Here is a 16,260-nt window from a genome sequence, read left to right as displayed (position 1 = left end):
GTGTGTGTGTGTGTGTGTGTGTGTGTGTGTGTGTGTGTGCTTGCATAAGCCACGCATCCCATCCAACATCAGTGCTGTCACTGTGTGCAACGTGAAGGGATCAGTGGTAGGGATGTAGACAGAGCGGAGGCGGGGTTTACTTGGTAACAGGGGGTGTCTTACAAACATCGCAGCATCCTTCTGACCTTTTTAAGGTAAAAACATACATACACAGCTCCAATTACAAAACCTCCTGCCCCCCCCTTCTTTTCTATTGGCAAGTGTTCTCTCACGCTCACGTCCACGCCACCCGCTATAATTCCTTCACCCCTGTCCTTCATTAAAGGTATATAAGAGCTGCATTAAGCTGTCACAGAGTCCAGCCGACAGAGACTCATCCCACTCAGAGAGGCCCAAACAGACTCCTGCAGCAGCTTAAACCGTTAGTCCAACCTCAAGCCGGTATCAAGATGCCTACCACCACCAGAATCATCTCTAACACCCGGAAGACAGATAAAGGTGAACTTTCTGCATTTCACACAATCTACTTTTTTTTTTAACACACTTCTCTCCTGAAAAATCAACATTTTGTACAAATGTGGTGACATGTAGTTTTTAGGGTGTTCAAACCTTTAAATAATATTGCAGCGTATGTGGATTTTAGACAGCAGTGATGCTTTAAATGCACTGATTTAATAACCTACTTGTGTCTACAGCAGTGAGGCTTTTTTATTATCCTCTGAGGCAGATCCTGAGTGAATGGGTCACTAGAGTTTATGTCTGTGTAGAAAATGCAATAATTCACTGAGTGATTTCATGCTTGTCATTATGAGGGGCGTATAATGGCTTTATTGCCTGGGAGCAAAGGGTCCGCAAGTGTCAACATCCTCTGTATTAAAAAAGATTTAACATGCCGTGCTGCATGCATTTAACACACTGTACGGAGAGTGTAATGCTGCTCTAGTGAATGGGTGACATTCAGCAGGGTTGTAAGCATCAGCCTCTACTGAAGATCCAGCATTAATACGATGAAAGCAAGAAGAGAAGTCAAAGGATGAGGAAGGGATAATTACAAACGAACCTGTAGCATGACTTACTAAAGAAATTGCTGTTTCAAATAAGAATTAGCATTTTAAATGAAAGTAATCCTTTTCTACACAAAACAAAGAAATGCTGAGCGAAAAATGCACCTAAAGTAAAAAGCACTGAAACAGAAGAGGAGTCGGTCACTTACAATCGAAAAATATTCTGACAAATCCCGCCACAACTTGACTAATAAGCCCCTTATGGATTGTCACAACAAGGCTGCATTTAAGCTTAAATGTTTAGTAAAGTGTCAGGTTGTAATGAGGCCAGACAATGCAGTTATTTTCACCACCTTGTGCTATATCCAGACAGGTGGCTTAACATTCCCGCATAGTGTCTCTCAGCCTCCAGTCAGCGGAGAGATAAATATCAACTCATTTGGACGTGACATTCATACTGAGTGGCGTAAAAATAACTGTTAAGTTCGAAAAATGTGAATAACGATGACAAGCAGATTCATGTGCTCTGGCTTGAGTGCAGCTTCACCTTGAACCCTCGGCGCTGACGACACCGTGCAAAACTTTTACCCTTGAACTTGAGGGTTTTTTGATTTTTTTAAAGTTGCAACATTCGCTGATGATTTTTAATGTGTGGATGGACCAGGAGGTAATGTCGCTTGTTGGTATAAATAAATCACATTACTTGTGTTTGTCACCGCTGACATCTTAATGCTGCCAGGATTAACTGTCTCCTCCTCTTGATCCTCGTCCTTAAAACCCGGCGACTGCATTGCTGACACATGATACCAAAGTATTAGTTACGGAATTGGCATTAGGGCAAAGCCTGTAATGTAAGTGGTATTAATCGGTTATTACTTCAGGGAAAGTTATGAAACAATGCGGATGTCTGCTGTCGAACATAATTAGAAATCTAATTGCTGTTAGGCTTTTGATTATTTTCTGTCTGGATTGCTTTCTAATGATAGTCATCTGCGTTATTAGTTTAGGGTTTACCAAGTTGCATGTGTTGCAGATCACATAAGCTATACTTTACTACAGCTACTTGTGATTTGAGACCACATTTTGAATGCAACTTTTTGGACTCTAAAATCTCCTGCTTGATATGAAGAAGCCAGCGCTGCATCTACAACCCCCAGCTTTTCTGATTTGTCTGAGCAGATCATGTCGCGCTTCTCATCTCATAATCTGCTCTGAGCTTCTAGTGTGACTTGAAGCCAACCCTATAGCATGTGAGGTGTCTTGGTATTTCCAACCGGCCGGCATGAATCAACCACTGGGTCCAGAAAGCATGCGGCTGCTGATGTGATGATCTGACAGAGGCAGATGGTTTTCTAAGTATACATCGTTTTGCAAAGGCTCACTTCATCATCTGTGGAGACACACCGGACACCCACCAATGCACACAGTATATGTGACAGTCAAGAACGTTTATCTTAATGTAGGCAAAAATAATGATGTTTTCTTACTTTCAGGAAAAAAAGTCAAAGGTGGAAACGCACCTACAGGTAGGACAGTAACACTATCACAGGCTTGATTATAGTGTTTTTTAAAGTTTCTCTCCTAAACTTGTCAACATATTGTGACATTTTACTGTTTTTTTTACTCCTTAGAGAAGATCCCAGTCTATGAGCCAAATATCCCTGAACCCAAATGCAGAGCTGATCTCATCAAACGTAAGAATATCTATGTTTTTATCTTTTTTATACTTTAGTCCTAACACAATCTTCTGTTAAATAATAGTTTATTCCTTTTTTTCCAGACTGGATTACCTTGTCCTTCGACGACAAGACAGCCAATAAGATGCTTTGGATCACAGATGGCGGTGCCAAAGTGGCCCGTATGACCGATGATGTGACTTGTCCCGTCTTGGACAGACCAGAGCGATATGAGTATTCTCCACAGGTACAGTACCTGATGATGTAATCAGATTACTCTGGCCAGAAGTGACATAATTTACCTTGTTTACAGTTTTGAAGATGATGTAAAAGGTGCCATGAACTCATCTCCTCGCAAGTGGAGTCTGATGTAGTTGTAAAACAGAGTAAACAATTTTCTGTACTCGTGGTCTGCTGAGTTTATTTAAAACCTGAACCAACGGGTTTGGTGTTACTACCAGGAGAAAGCAAGGCTGCTTGAAATTCTTCTAAGTGGCAGCTACAGTAAATCATAGGTTCTGTTAGATTACCTCTGAATTACGCTGACATTCCCATCCACATTCCAAAAGGTTCTTTGCAAAGAAGGCATCCTGGGCTTCCGCGGCTACTGGGAGGTGGAGTTTTCAGGATGGGTCGTGGTCGGAGTGGCGTTCGAGCGAGCGGGCAGGAGGAACACCCACGGATCCTGCGGCCTGGGAGAGAACGAGGAGTCCTGGGGTCTTGGATGGAGCGGCTCTGTTTATCATAGCTGGCACAACGGCCGCACCACCGAGATCATGGAGAGCAATAAGTCCTCCATAATAGGTGTTTATCTTGACCAGCCTGCTGGCGTCCTTAATTTCTATTCTGTGGAGGTGAAAGAGGGAGAGGAGGGAAAGGAGGTTAAACTTCTGCAGCAGATTAAGAGCTCCTTTAAGGAGAAATTGTTCCCAGGTTTCTGGGTGGGGACACAGTCTCACTGTCTGCTCACAAAGAAGGAGGAATAAACTGAACTAGTATTATAAACTCCTATGTAATAGTCAGCAGCTACCAGTATGGCAGCTTTAAACACAAAATGACTGCACACAACAACACAGTCATTTAACATTTGTTGTCCATATAACTGGAACTTTTACTAACATAGCATAGACTTGCACTAAATTGTACGCTTATTGCATTAGAGTTAAAACATATATGCACCACATATAAAATATATATGTATTTTTCTTAGATACAGTATAACTGTGGCAGACATATAGTAAATGGTTTTGTACATTTCAATAAAGGGAACAAAGTGCAGTCAGGTAGGGATTCAGTCAGGCTTCACCATTGACCGTCCACTCTTACGGACTTTCCTGAAACCACCGGACCACTCAAGGTTTATACTGATATATTTCTATGTATATTTATTCCGCTATTTTTGTTGTATGTATATGGTGACCTGGATTGTTATGAGTGTATGTGGAACATTAAATATGCAGAAGTTTAAATAAATAATAAAACACTGAGGAAGATGCATTTGCTCCTTGTTTTTTTTGTTTTTTTCTAACTCATTAACATGATGAAGACAACAAAAAATATGCAAAAAGCAGACTAACAAGGTGTTTGTTTGACTTCACATGATGGACAAGATCACATTTTTAGTCCATATTTTATTTGGATAGGCCCTTAGCAGTATGTACGATCCCACATAGTAGATGTAGTGTTGGAAATGACAAAATGAAAACACTATAAACCCCACTTTTGCACACATGCTTCTGTCTTCTGGCACAATCAAAGGTGATTTATATTTAATCTTAGCTGGTCTTCAAGTTATTAAAAAAAATTCAACAGATGCCACAATCAAAGGAATTATTAACTGAAACATCTGGTTTCTTTTTAAGCCAAGTCTTTTCATACATGTTCGCACACAAAGTCTTAGCATGTGTAAGAATTAAAAATAGATGCATTATGGTGGATTTGATCTGTCACGTAGTTCGTCTTCTTGTCTGGTTTGTCTGTGTTTATGCAGTTCTGCTTCCTCCCCTACCACTCGCGCTGACAACACTGACAACGAGAGTGTCTGAATGTTTCTATCAGTCGTGTCTGGGACTGTCTTCTTGCTCTTTTGGAAAGTCTCTTGGAGCGTCAGTGAGATCAAATATCTGCTGGAGTCACTCTTATCCATATGTCAAAGTCAAGTGCATGGCCCCTTTTACCTCCCGCTGAGCACTCGTCCCACTGACCCCAACACCTCTTTCGGACCCTTCTATAGCCAACCTCATCATTCCTGAGAGTATAAAAGTCAAGTGAAAGACCAGGACCTTGCACCTCTGGGTGGAAAAATTTTGAAGCCTCTGCACGTGGATTAGTAGCACACTGCCTCAAGATGCCAAGTGGACCCAATTCTACGCTATTCATCTCAGAGACCAGCAGACCAGGTACACATAATGGAAAAGTATAATATTAAAATGGCACATCAATTAATCTGCATTGAAGCAAACATATATATACTAGTATTTTATCAACAGGGTGTGTTATCATCTGCTTAGACAGTGATGGTCAATTAATGCCTGTATGAGTGGCATTAATGGTACTGATTTTCAGAAAACAAGCTCAGTAGAGCACCTAATAACTGAATTTTTCATAGACTATTTTTAAATTAATATCCCAAGTATCAAAGCAGTAAAATCTTGGGACTAAACCATCACCTATTGCAGTAAAGAATGATGACACAACTTTTGCAGAATGAAACCATGACTGTAAACTGTGACTCAATGTGTGCAATCACGTTTCTCGTTTATTTGTTTCCATAAATTTACCGTGATGGAAATGTAACACATGAGACCATTTGTAGAGCTTCTTCAGCTGCTAGGCCTGTCAGTGTCAGGTTATTACTTCACATGAGGGCTTTTAGATTCATTCACAATGGGTCCAACTGTTCTGAATAATTTAGTTTCAACATTTTTTTTTTTAAACTCAAGATTAATGTTTCATGTCGGGTAAGGTGCTGTGATTTGATGTGAAAAGAATGCGTGCGGTTTAACCTTTGACCTTTACATCTTTAGGCAAGAAAATTAAATCCAGCAAGAATGAAAAGACAAAAGCAGGTAACGGATTCCACCGTCTACATTTTAGCTTTTCTGTGTTGTCTATTCTCGTATTTAAGCTTGTTTCCTTTCCTTGCAGAAAAAGTTTCCGTTTATTTGCCAAATATCCCAGAGCCAACGTGCAGAGCTGAGCTCATGCAGTGTAAGATCAGACTTTAACTGTAAATTCTGGAAATAATACTGAATGACACAACTCATTCAAGACAGTTTGCAATGATAAGAATATCATCATTGTTGGGTTTTTTTCCTCCCCTACAGACTGGATGAATTTCTCTTTGGATGATAAAACTGCCAATAAGATGTTGTGGATTTCTGACGGCGGGTCTAAGGTGTGTCGCAGGACTGAGGAGGTTTGTCCTGTCTTGGACAGACCAGAGAGATACGAGTACTCTCCACAGGTAAATCACAGACTAATAGTGCTCCAGGATAACTGGTGAAGAGACTGATTTATTATTTATTCCTTTTTCTTCTTTTTCATCAAAGGTGTTGTGCAAAGAGGGCATCTGGAACATGAGGGCTTACTGGGAGGTGGAGTACTCTGGATGGGTGGTGATCGGAGCCACCTACGAAGGAGCAGGAAGAAGAGCAAACTCTGGACCGAGCGGGCTCGGAGAAAACGAGGAGTCTTGGGGCCTGTGTTGGTCGGGAACGTGTTACCAGATCTGGTTCAACGGCCTGAACAAAGATATAAAAGACGTCCCATTTTGCTCCACAATCGGAGTTTACGTCGACCAGCCTGTAGGGATCATCAGCTTTTATGTTGTGAGCGGTGAGGGAGCAGAGAGGGAGGTGAAGCTGCTGCATAAAGTTAAAACTACCATCGAGAAAAAGATTCTTCCTGGTTTCTGGATGGGAATTCAATCCTCATGCACCTTAGCGAAGAGAGCAGAATGAGCTGCTGCAGCTAAAATAAGTCAGATATGTGCTGATCGTGCGACAGGTTTTGGCACTTAAGTATTGCATGTCGATAATGTTTTCCTCACTATTCCTTTAGTTGTTATTACTTCACATCTAAAGTAGGTTTCAATCACACTTAGTCTACATTTTATCACCAGGATAAGTCAGGATTACTTATGACTTGCTACTGTTTTTTTCTATTTTTGTTCTTCTATAACGTATGTGTGGTTCTATAGCATCACAATGGATATTGATGAACTGATTATGATTTTACTACATTCATTTCATTCTATTTAGATGAAATATTTGCAACCTTTTAAAATGAACTCAGCACCTTTTGTGTCTGTGGTCATTTTCCAACATGCTTCGGATAAGGTGTACAGTGTAAACTATGCACAATGTCAGATTTAGCTTAGCAAAGAACAGGGAGGGAAAATCGCTGCCCTCTGGGTTAAAGGGGCTCACTTTGATATGTGAGAGCTTCCAACTTGAAGATCAGCTTCCTTCTTTGACAGGGTGGTGGGGCCTCCAGTCCTGCCACTTTCACGCCTAAAGCATGAGCTTTGAGGGAACTAAAAGTGGGGCGCACCGGCAAACTGAAAACATTCACACTCCTGCAGCCACCCGCGCGTCACACTACCTCCTTCAACAAGCACCGAGGAGAGCCCCAGTGTGCGACTACACGACTCCTGCCAGTATTTCACACACTATAACTGTTTTCGTTTGCCCTGCACGTCAACCTGTATGTCATTGCAACCTACAGCCTTCCATGCATGGAATCGAATTGAAATAATCTGTATTAAAATGTTTTTTGTAATAAAAATCTGCTTTATATGTTTGTTTATACGGTTGCCATTGTCATCATTTCCTGACAACGAATGCAAATGACAGTAAATCTCCATAAATCTCCCTTTAAAGACTGCAGTTGAATACTTAAGTAAAACAAACATATACTTCTATAACAGTCGGTGTGTGTAACCCCTTAAAGTATACCTGTGATCAGATACCACCGAGTGTGATTTACACAGCGGTTGCTGCGATGAGTATAAGTGAGAATTTACAGTCAGTGATCTGTGCAGTTAAACCTAAATGACAGGTACAAACATCCATCGCGGACCAAAGAAAACAAAACTGGAGACCGCGATCCAAGAATAATCGCACTCAGAGCGCTGCTGCCCTACATGTTGTGTATGTGCATGCTTATGCCAGGCATGTGAGTGAGCGGTAACTCTAAGCTTGTGTCATGAGCAAAGCGATATAAGCGATACAGGTGACACATATAGCATGACATGGAATGGATGGGGGTGACCCACATTTCATTCTCATGTGTTCATATGTTTAGCAAAACAATATTGACCGAATACAAGGGAGTTAAAACGTCACGTGAAAGTTTGAATGTTAAAGTGCAAATTGACAGTTTTTCTCTCCTATGAAGTGAGCGATTTATCGACTCCATTTTTCTCCGTTGTCTTCTTCAGCATCCTCACCTCAAATGGAATTTATGAGCTTCACTTTAACAGCAGCTTGACAAGTTGCAGTCAGTAGCCGGCTCTAAATTACTCTGACTCCATGTGCTCCCGTTATATTATTCCCATCTGGTCCAGCACCAGCCTATCAATGATATGCAGCGCTCATTTATTCTGACTCTATTGGTCCCAGCTGATTTGCTGTCATGTAGCTACTGGCCCACTTTCAAACTGTCGACAGGCTAGTCTGGCCTGGAGGCAGCGTTGGTAGCATGTTGCTCTCCTTCTTTCCTCGTGATTGTATTTAGTAGATTAAAATGTAGTGTTGAGTTTAAATTGGTTCTGTTGAAACTGACAACTGGTATATCTACACTTGCAGAGGTGTCGCTTAATATAGAAGCTTGTATAACTCAAACCATACAGTGTTTTTTTTATGCTGTTACTGGACAAAGTACTTCACATATAAAACCTTATATTGCAAAGTAAAATGGAAATTGCCAGTTCATTTGAATTTATAGGCCTAGTTAGTAGCTGTGCTTTTCCTCAAGTACAAACTTCATGTGCATTAACTCACACCACCACAGAACTTATTTTGTGTTTTAATATGCTTTGTACCATGTACGGTAAAGATCGTACTGATGAAGAACACTGTTTGTTTAATCAGTCATTAAAAGCTGTGTTTAATTGTCTTAGATTAGTAAAGATATACTGTATGTCTGAAATGAAATCAACTTAAGAGCTGGTTGCAGATATGTGTAATTCAATAAGAGGCCAACAACCAAAAGAGACATCAGTAATACAGTACAGATGTCCCTGCATATATAAAAGAAACCCAACGATTTCCTTTGAGCATGTACATCGCCACAGTGGGAAGAAAAAACCTGCCTTTTACCAGAAAGAAACCTTGGTTGGAACCAGGCTCAGGGAGGATGGTCAGCTACCTCAACCGGTCAGAGTGAGGGTGAAGCAGATGGAGGAAATGCTAAACACTCGGTAGGGTGGTGAAGCCAGTAAACACAGATCTAAACATGTAGCTCCAGTGTAAGAGTTATCTGGAGAAAAGACAAGACAATACAGGAAAGAGAAAGCACAAAGAATATAGAGTAGGGCAGAGCAGAGGTGGTCAGTACATCATGGGAAGTCTTGCAGCAGCTCAGGCTCACCTGAGTCAGGCCTAACTGCAAGCTTTATCAGAAGGAAATACTGGAACGCTTTAAGCCTAATCTTAAAGTAGCCTTCTATTCTCCTTAAGACTCTAGGAACAAGTCAGCTTGCAGTCTGAGAGCAAATCACTCTAGTAGGACAACATAGTACAATAAAGTCTTCAAGATACAATGGAGCTTGGTCATGAAGGGCTTTGTATGTGAGGAGAAGAATGATCTGTCTTACTGGTGCTTGTCAGAACTCTGGCTGCAGCATTTTGAGTCAGTTGGAGGTTTTTTCACACTTATTGGGATACCCTGATAATCAGGAGTAGTTCATCCTAGAAGTAACAAGTGGATCATTTTCAGACAAGATATTACAGATTTTGACACACAGCTCAAAGAAGTTAAAACTCACTCCATGGTTCCTCACAGTAGCACTGGGGACCAAGGAAAGGCCACCCAGAGTAAGTATATACTGAGATATTACGTTTCAGAAGTGTTTAAAGCCACATTCCTCATGTAGAAGAAGAAAACCACATCATTTGACTGATCTGGCTTCATAGATAAATATATCAGAGTCTCATCTGCATAACAATGAAAGTTGGGCAATGTTCCCAAATAATATTTCCTACGGGGGGCAACATGTATATGATGAAAACGATTGGTCCTAGCACAGAATGGTCCTGTGTGCATGGAAGAATCATCACTGACATGAACAAACAGGAATCTATCTAATGAATATGAATGAAACCAGGCTTCTGCAGTTCCTTTAATCCCAATGACATGTCTCCAGAAGTATAGAGATGAGTTCTTTGTTTGAGGTTGTAAGAAGATCGTTGGTAACTTCCACCAGTGCTGTTGCTGTGCTATGATTTCTCTAAATCCTGACTGAAAGTTTTCAACCAACCCACTATGGTGTGATTGGTCAAATAACTGATTTGTAACATCTTATCGAGAATTTTAACAATGGAGAGACTGGATACACGTCTATGGTTGGCTAAACATCTGGATCAAGAGAAGGCTCACAACCTTATAAACAAATAGCCTGTGAATAAAGACAGATTAGTCAAATATAATCTGGAATCTGGAATCTGGCTTCAAATAGGGATAGAGATGTATATGAGAGAGAATTCCAGTTATGCTTCAGAGTTTCTTTAACATTAATTCAATAAAAAAAAATTATGAGAAATTACTCACTACAGTATAGTATATGGTCCTTAAAATAAGTATGTTGAGCTTGTGATGCTGCTTTTACTTAAATAGAGGCTCTGAGTTCTTTCCAGGATATGTTTGTTTTGTTGTTGTTTTTTTTTTGAGAGATTCTGAATGAATTCTATTACTTTACTTGTAACCGACACAATTTCATAATCCATAGTGATCTTCCTCCATACTTGAGACAACAGCACCACCTTCTGTCAAAATGATGCATTACAACTCAGACACGCTGCCACCATTTTCTCTATACATATTATACTAAACATAGTCATATTATACAGCTCTTCTGTGCATGTTTGACATATTGTAATACATAACTTACTGAGATGAGTCATTTTGGTAAAACTGTCAGTAGACGCTGTAGTTGATGCAGAAAATTATTGAACAGCTTCACCTGCTGGATTCTTGTTGTCAGTACACCACAAAAGCTCTACACACAGTGTGAACTGCTGTATATGCATGCTGAAATGGATTTATTAACACTCTTTCATGCTCTCCTTCATATGTGATGCATTTGAAATACAATAAAGTATAAATGATTTACATGATGTAGACAGACTGGAGTAATCTTCAATTTCCAATGAAGACGAATCATCCATCCATCCATTATCTATACACCGCTTAATCCTCACTAGGGTCATGGGGGGCTGGAGTCTATCCCAGCTGACTCAGGGTGAAGTCAGGGGACACCCTGGACAGGTCACCAGTCTATCACAGGGCTACACTTAGAGACAGACAACCAAGCACACTCACATTCACACCTACAACAACAACCTCAACATGTTTTTGGACTGTGTGGGAGGAAGCTGGAGAACCTGGAGAGAACCCACACTGTACAGGGAGAACATGCAAACTTCACGCAGAAAGATCCCAGTGTCCCCACTGGGATGCGAACCAGTGACCTCCTTGCTGCGAGGCAATGATTCTAACCGATTCTAAAATTTCTTTCCATTTTATACTACAATGTGTAGGTCATAGGTTTCAAATAATCTAACTGATTACATTAAAATAATAACAATGAATAACAAAATGTTATCACAGTTAATTTTGTTGTAGGCAGATTGATAACTTGTGTGTCTGTTGGTGAAAATGTCATTATGAGTACAGCCTGACTTTGAAAATCCAAATTCTTTAGTATCAAAAAAAAAAACAAATAAAGGTAGTATTGATTATTCATTATGAAATAAAAGAATAATTTTAATCATTTGGTTCCTGTAGCTGTCCGATGATGCACTGGCATGAGATTACGGTAGTCATGGCAACGTGCAGACATATTTGCAGATAAAGACAACGAGAAAAAAACACAACAGAGTACAAATAGAGAAACAAAAGTGCACATGTGAAATCATGTGTAATCACAGGAACATTACAGCTGCCATATGGAGAGCAACGAGGGTTTTAGAAAGAAGCAAATCTGTCAATTTTTACACATTTTTAAAAATTTAAGGTCTGACAAATTCTAATGTGGAAAATCTCAAATAATTATTAGGATTATTATTAATTCTGAAATAAATACTTATTTACAATAAACAACTACTACTTACTTGTGAAATTAATATTAATGTAAATTTTCTGTCACAAAATAACCCTCAAAATATCCATCCATCCCATCCATTATCTATGCACCGCTTAATCCTCACTAGGGTCATGGGGGGCTGGAGTCTATCCCAGCTGACTTAGGGTGAAGGCAGGGGACACCCTGGACAGTTCGACCCTCAAAATATAACACAAATAAATATAGTATGGACCACAAAAATAACTACATTTCCCATGAGCTTTGAAACCACTGCCATTGCTTCCTGTGTGTGAGCGCCCCACAGGTTGTTTAGTGTAGCAGGAGATCAGTGTCCATGCAGCTGTCTGTCAACAACGCTGAATATATGCAGACAAGTTTTGACTGCCATCTAAGAGTTAAAAAAATCACTTGTGCTTATTTTGTTTTTGCAACATAGAGAAGACGAATAACAAGTTCAGTTTAGTTTAATCACTTATTACCTGAAATGAAAAGTCAATTATTTTCTGTTTAACGGTATATCTATAGTTAAAAATAAAATAAAATCTATAAATTAATGATGTGCCATCAGTAAAAAAAAAAAAACAAAAAAAACATGCAAAAAAATGAATGTTTCTTTTCATTTAATGTTAAATCTGTAATTAATATAACACAATCAATAATTGTTATTAATGGTGCACTGCAAATACATTGAAAAATACTGCATTTTCTGTTATTCTGTGGTATATCTACAGGAAAAAAAATATAAACCTCAAGTGTTAAATAAAATAACAGCAGCTCATTACTTGATTGTTTTCCTGTAATTAAAAAAAAACAAAGATGTTCTCTTAATTTATGGTTCACCACCTTCATTTTTTTTTAAGCCACCACTATATGTCCCACAATACAAATGTAACCCTTCTGTTAGGTGATAGTGTACCAACAGTGAGAATAACTGTTGTTTAAGAGAAACAAAAACAAAAACTTTTGCTTTACTCTAATAAAAATTAAATTATAGATCTTTCACATTTCCATAAAAAGACTCATCTAAATAAATCAATAAATTGTTCCAAGATGTAACTTTTGGGTGTCCATTTATTCCAGCTTATTATAAACAGAACTACATTTCCCAGAAGCCTTGAGCCTGCTGCCTGTGTGAGAGCACCCCACAGGTTGTCGGGTGTGTAACAGGAGATGATAAGTGGCCGTGCAGCTGTCAGTCACCGTGGCCGATTGTGTAGTTTGCTAAAAGGGAGGGGTCATAAATATCTGCAGGCAGACTGATGTGTGAGAGCAGGACATCCTGGGCATCCGAGGTCACGACCTTCCTGGTCCCAACCAGATGTCCTGGACATGTGAGACGCTAATTATAAGATGGCATGATGACTATTTGAGTGTTGAGCAATGGCTTGAATGTTTTGTGGCAAAGCTGCAGCATTTCTCACTGCGTATTTTTCACCACAATGTTTCTATATCTAAAGATTGTGCCACCAACCAGCCAACCAGCCAACCTAGCGGGCCACTCGGCTGCTCTCCTGTGAGAGCAATTTTAGACTTGACTTTTCTCCTGCCTTTGCCGTTCTTATCACACCACTTAAAATGCCTTTGATATCTTCCTCTTGTTCTGCAATAATGCCAGCTCTCCCGAGGCATGTGTAGTGGCCCGCTGCCGAGTATCAGCTCTCACTTTTTCCTTTGAGTGCCTTTCTTCCCGTCTAGTCTTTTGATATTACTCATAACTTTCAATTCCCTTCCACCTTACAGCTGTTTTCTTAAAGCCGAATCAGTCGAGCAACCTTTTTTTTTTTCCCTCCCCTCCTGTGTGCCGCGTGCGAGTCGAGTGAATTGGAGGCACCTCGCTTTCTATCTTGAGAATATTTGAAGAACTCCACAAGACGCTGACTCAGTGCGGCACAAAACCAAAATAAGATCCTACCATCTGGGAGAACGCTTTCGCCTAATTGTGGAAGCCTTTCAAGTCTAGACAGACTAATTATACGACAATAGGGGTGTCTGATGTATTAATGCAACATTAGACATCTTGAATATGTCTTTGCAGGGATTTTTAAAATTCTACAGCTCTTAATAAACTATTTAAGCGACCTTTTGACCTTTCTTTTGCCTCACCAATGACAGGCTTAGTGGATGTGTTTCATCAAACTGCAGCTTCATCCAAGTAACCCTTAGTGGTCAGATGCATCACTCTACCTCTGAATCGTTTGGCCTTTATGGAGGATGATAAAAACAAGACTAATATAATAATCTTACAGCTAGACATGAAAATGTAAATAATGCAAAGGGTAAAGCAGAAGAACGGGAGAACAGCTGCTTTTTTCTTTTTTTGTAAATTCCTGAGTCACAAACCCACACTCAGCAAAAACACAGAGAGGCTGTCAAGGGTGAGAGGGAGGGACAGTGAGGAAGAAGAGGAGAAAGAAGAAGAGGAAGAAGAGGGGGGGAAGGAGGAGAGAGAAGGGGCTCACAGAGAGTGCACTGTTAGAGGACAGAGAAGCAGACCGAGTGTTAACAGTCAGCGTAGGTAGAGCAGCGGACCAAACACTGCAGCCACAAGTCAGACTGGAGTCAGCAGCAGCAGCAGCAGCAGCAGCAAGAGAGGGAGATTCACACGTAAGAGGAGAGAAACGGAGTACAGCTGAAGAGTGTTGTGACTGTTTTGGAGCTGGTGGTAGCCAAGAAGAGGGCAGCCAAGCCTGAGGAGATGCTGTGAGGAAGCGTGCCAAGTGATGGAGCTTAAAGCAGCCAGCAGGCGGGCACAATTAGTCAGGTACAGCAATATGGCATCTTTATTATCATTTGTGTCTCAAGTCATTCTGGGTGTTTTGAACAATTAAACGGCGCTGTTTTACTTTTCAGATCGTTTGTCTTTAATAATAATTAATCTAAGGAATACAAAGTAAAGCTTTCCCATTTAACAGAAGTATTCTCTGAGTCTTGTGAAGCCTGATGTGATGCTTTATCTGTGGCGCATCATAACAGGCCCACTGGGGGACCTTTTCCCGCTACGCCAAGCTCCTATATCCAAGTTTTATGTCTCCAAACTGCAACTTTTACTGCCTTTAGCTGCAAGAAATGTGCAGCACACAGCACCCCCATGTTCTCATCTTAACCAGTCAAGTTGGTAGTTGAGACAACGTCTGACGTCACCGCTTCGCTGATCAAGGTCAAACGTGTTTTCTTGACATTAAAAAGAATGAGAATGTGGGAGACATGCAAATGTTTTTGTTGACAGTGACAGAGATGATTATTTTCCACGCCGATGATGTATTCAACATGCTCTGTGTCCGGCTTCACATGATGCTCCAGAGTCCTCGGGCGCCACAAAGCGCACTCTGTGTCGTGCACAGACCCACCGTTTGTCCTCCCCTCCATCCCTCTTTAGCATTTTAAGTCCTCTCCTCTCCCAGCAAAGAGACCCCCACTGGTTAAGAAGGAGATTTTCCAAATATTTCACGACACCCACGTAATCCCCGTTGGCTATGAAGTTGTTGGTCTCCACTCTCATCTCCTACAAAAGAGCCGATTGTTTTGCGCCGTTTACTCCGCGCCTCGTTGGTTGTGGTTGATACGAACATAGATTGCGGACGTCAGACCTCTGGGTCACCCACGAGTGCTCGTGGTGGCTCAGTGTGAGAGCTTTTTTTGTGATTTTATTTGTAATCTTCAAGTTCATCTGTGAGTCTGTTTGATAAAGGTCAACAAAAAGGCAAAGTTTAGAAAAGCCTATAAAATAAAGCAGACAAAGCAGGTGTAACTTAAAGCAGATAAGATACAACTTTAAAATCTAAATAAGACGTGTTTTAGTAGTAAACTGAGCTTGTAATTGGGGTAACTACAGTATCAGGTATGCCAGCATATGGAAACCTAAATATAAAGGGGAAACATAGTCCATGCAGAGTACATGAAGGTACATGAAGATGTTGAGCATGAAGAAGACATTTTAGAGGGTTTTGGTGGTTTTATCTTAAGATTAGTAGGATATAAAGGACAAAAGAATCCATCCATCCATTATCTATACACCGCTTAATCCTCACTAGGGTCGCGGGGGGGCTGGAGCCTATCCCAGCCGACTCAGGGCGAAGGCAGGGGGACAAAAGAATGTTTATTTATTTAACATACATTCATATATACAGTAAGAAAAAAGCTGAACGCAAAGAAGAAATATATAGAGTAGATCTTAGCCATGATGTGGAAAGAAAATGGTAATTTACATAGAGCTCTATGAGAGATAAGATCTAATTTTTTGTACATAAATTCCATCGTTAAGATTTGGCAAAGT

General features: G+C 40.4%; 2 protein-coding genes across 7 annotated transcripts in view; both read left to right on the top strand.

Moving 5' to 3' along the window:
• The first annotated feature begins 449 nt into the window (after window positions 1-449).
• Window positions 450-3,666, top strand: LOC103358384 (stonustoxin subunit beta-like). The gene is made up of 4 exons (XM_008283331.1): window positions 450-498; window positions 2,636-2,698; window positions 2,785-2,927; window positions 3,250-3,666. The coding sequence occupies exons 1-4, from the start codon at window positions 450-452 to the stop codon at window positions 3,664-3,666; spliced, it is 672 nt and encodes a 223-aa protein (XP_008281553.1).
• Window positions 3,667-14,515: 10,849 nt separating this feature from the next.
• The window catches only part of plekha4 (pleckstrin homology domain containing A4), a 16,726-nt gene continuing 14,981 nt past the window's right edge, over window positions 14,516-16,260 (top strand). For 3 of the 6 annotated variants that reach the window (XM_008283314.1, XM_008283312.1, XM_008283311.1), the window contains exon 1: window positions 14,531-14,748. In XM_008283314.1, coding sequence (XP_008281536.1) covers window positions 14,708-14,748 — 41 coding nt within the window. In that variant the 5' untranslated portion in view covers window positions 14,531-14,707. Of the gene's footprint in view, window positions 14,749-16,260 lie in introns of all 6 variants that reach the window. The other 3 variants (XM_008283318.1, XM_008283317.1, XM_008283316.1) reach the window with 2 other exon arrangements.

The sequence above is a fragment of the Stegastes partitus genome, unplaced genomic scaffold, assembly GCF_000690725.1.
Source record: "Stegastes partitus isolate 25-593 unplaced genomic scaffold, Stegastes_partitus-1.0.2 Scaffold306, whole genome shotgun sequence".
Lineage (NCBI taxonomy): Eukaryota > Metazoa > Chordata > Actinopteri > Pomacentridae > Stegastes > Stegastes partitus.
The sequence above is the reverse complement of the archived record's forward strand: the minus strand, read 5'-3'. Positions and strand labels throughout refer to the sequence as shown.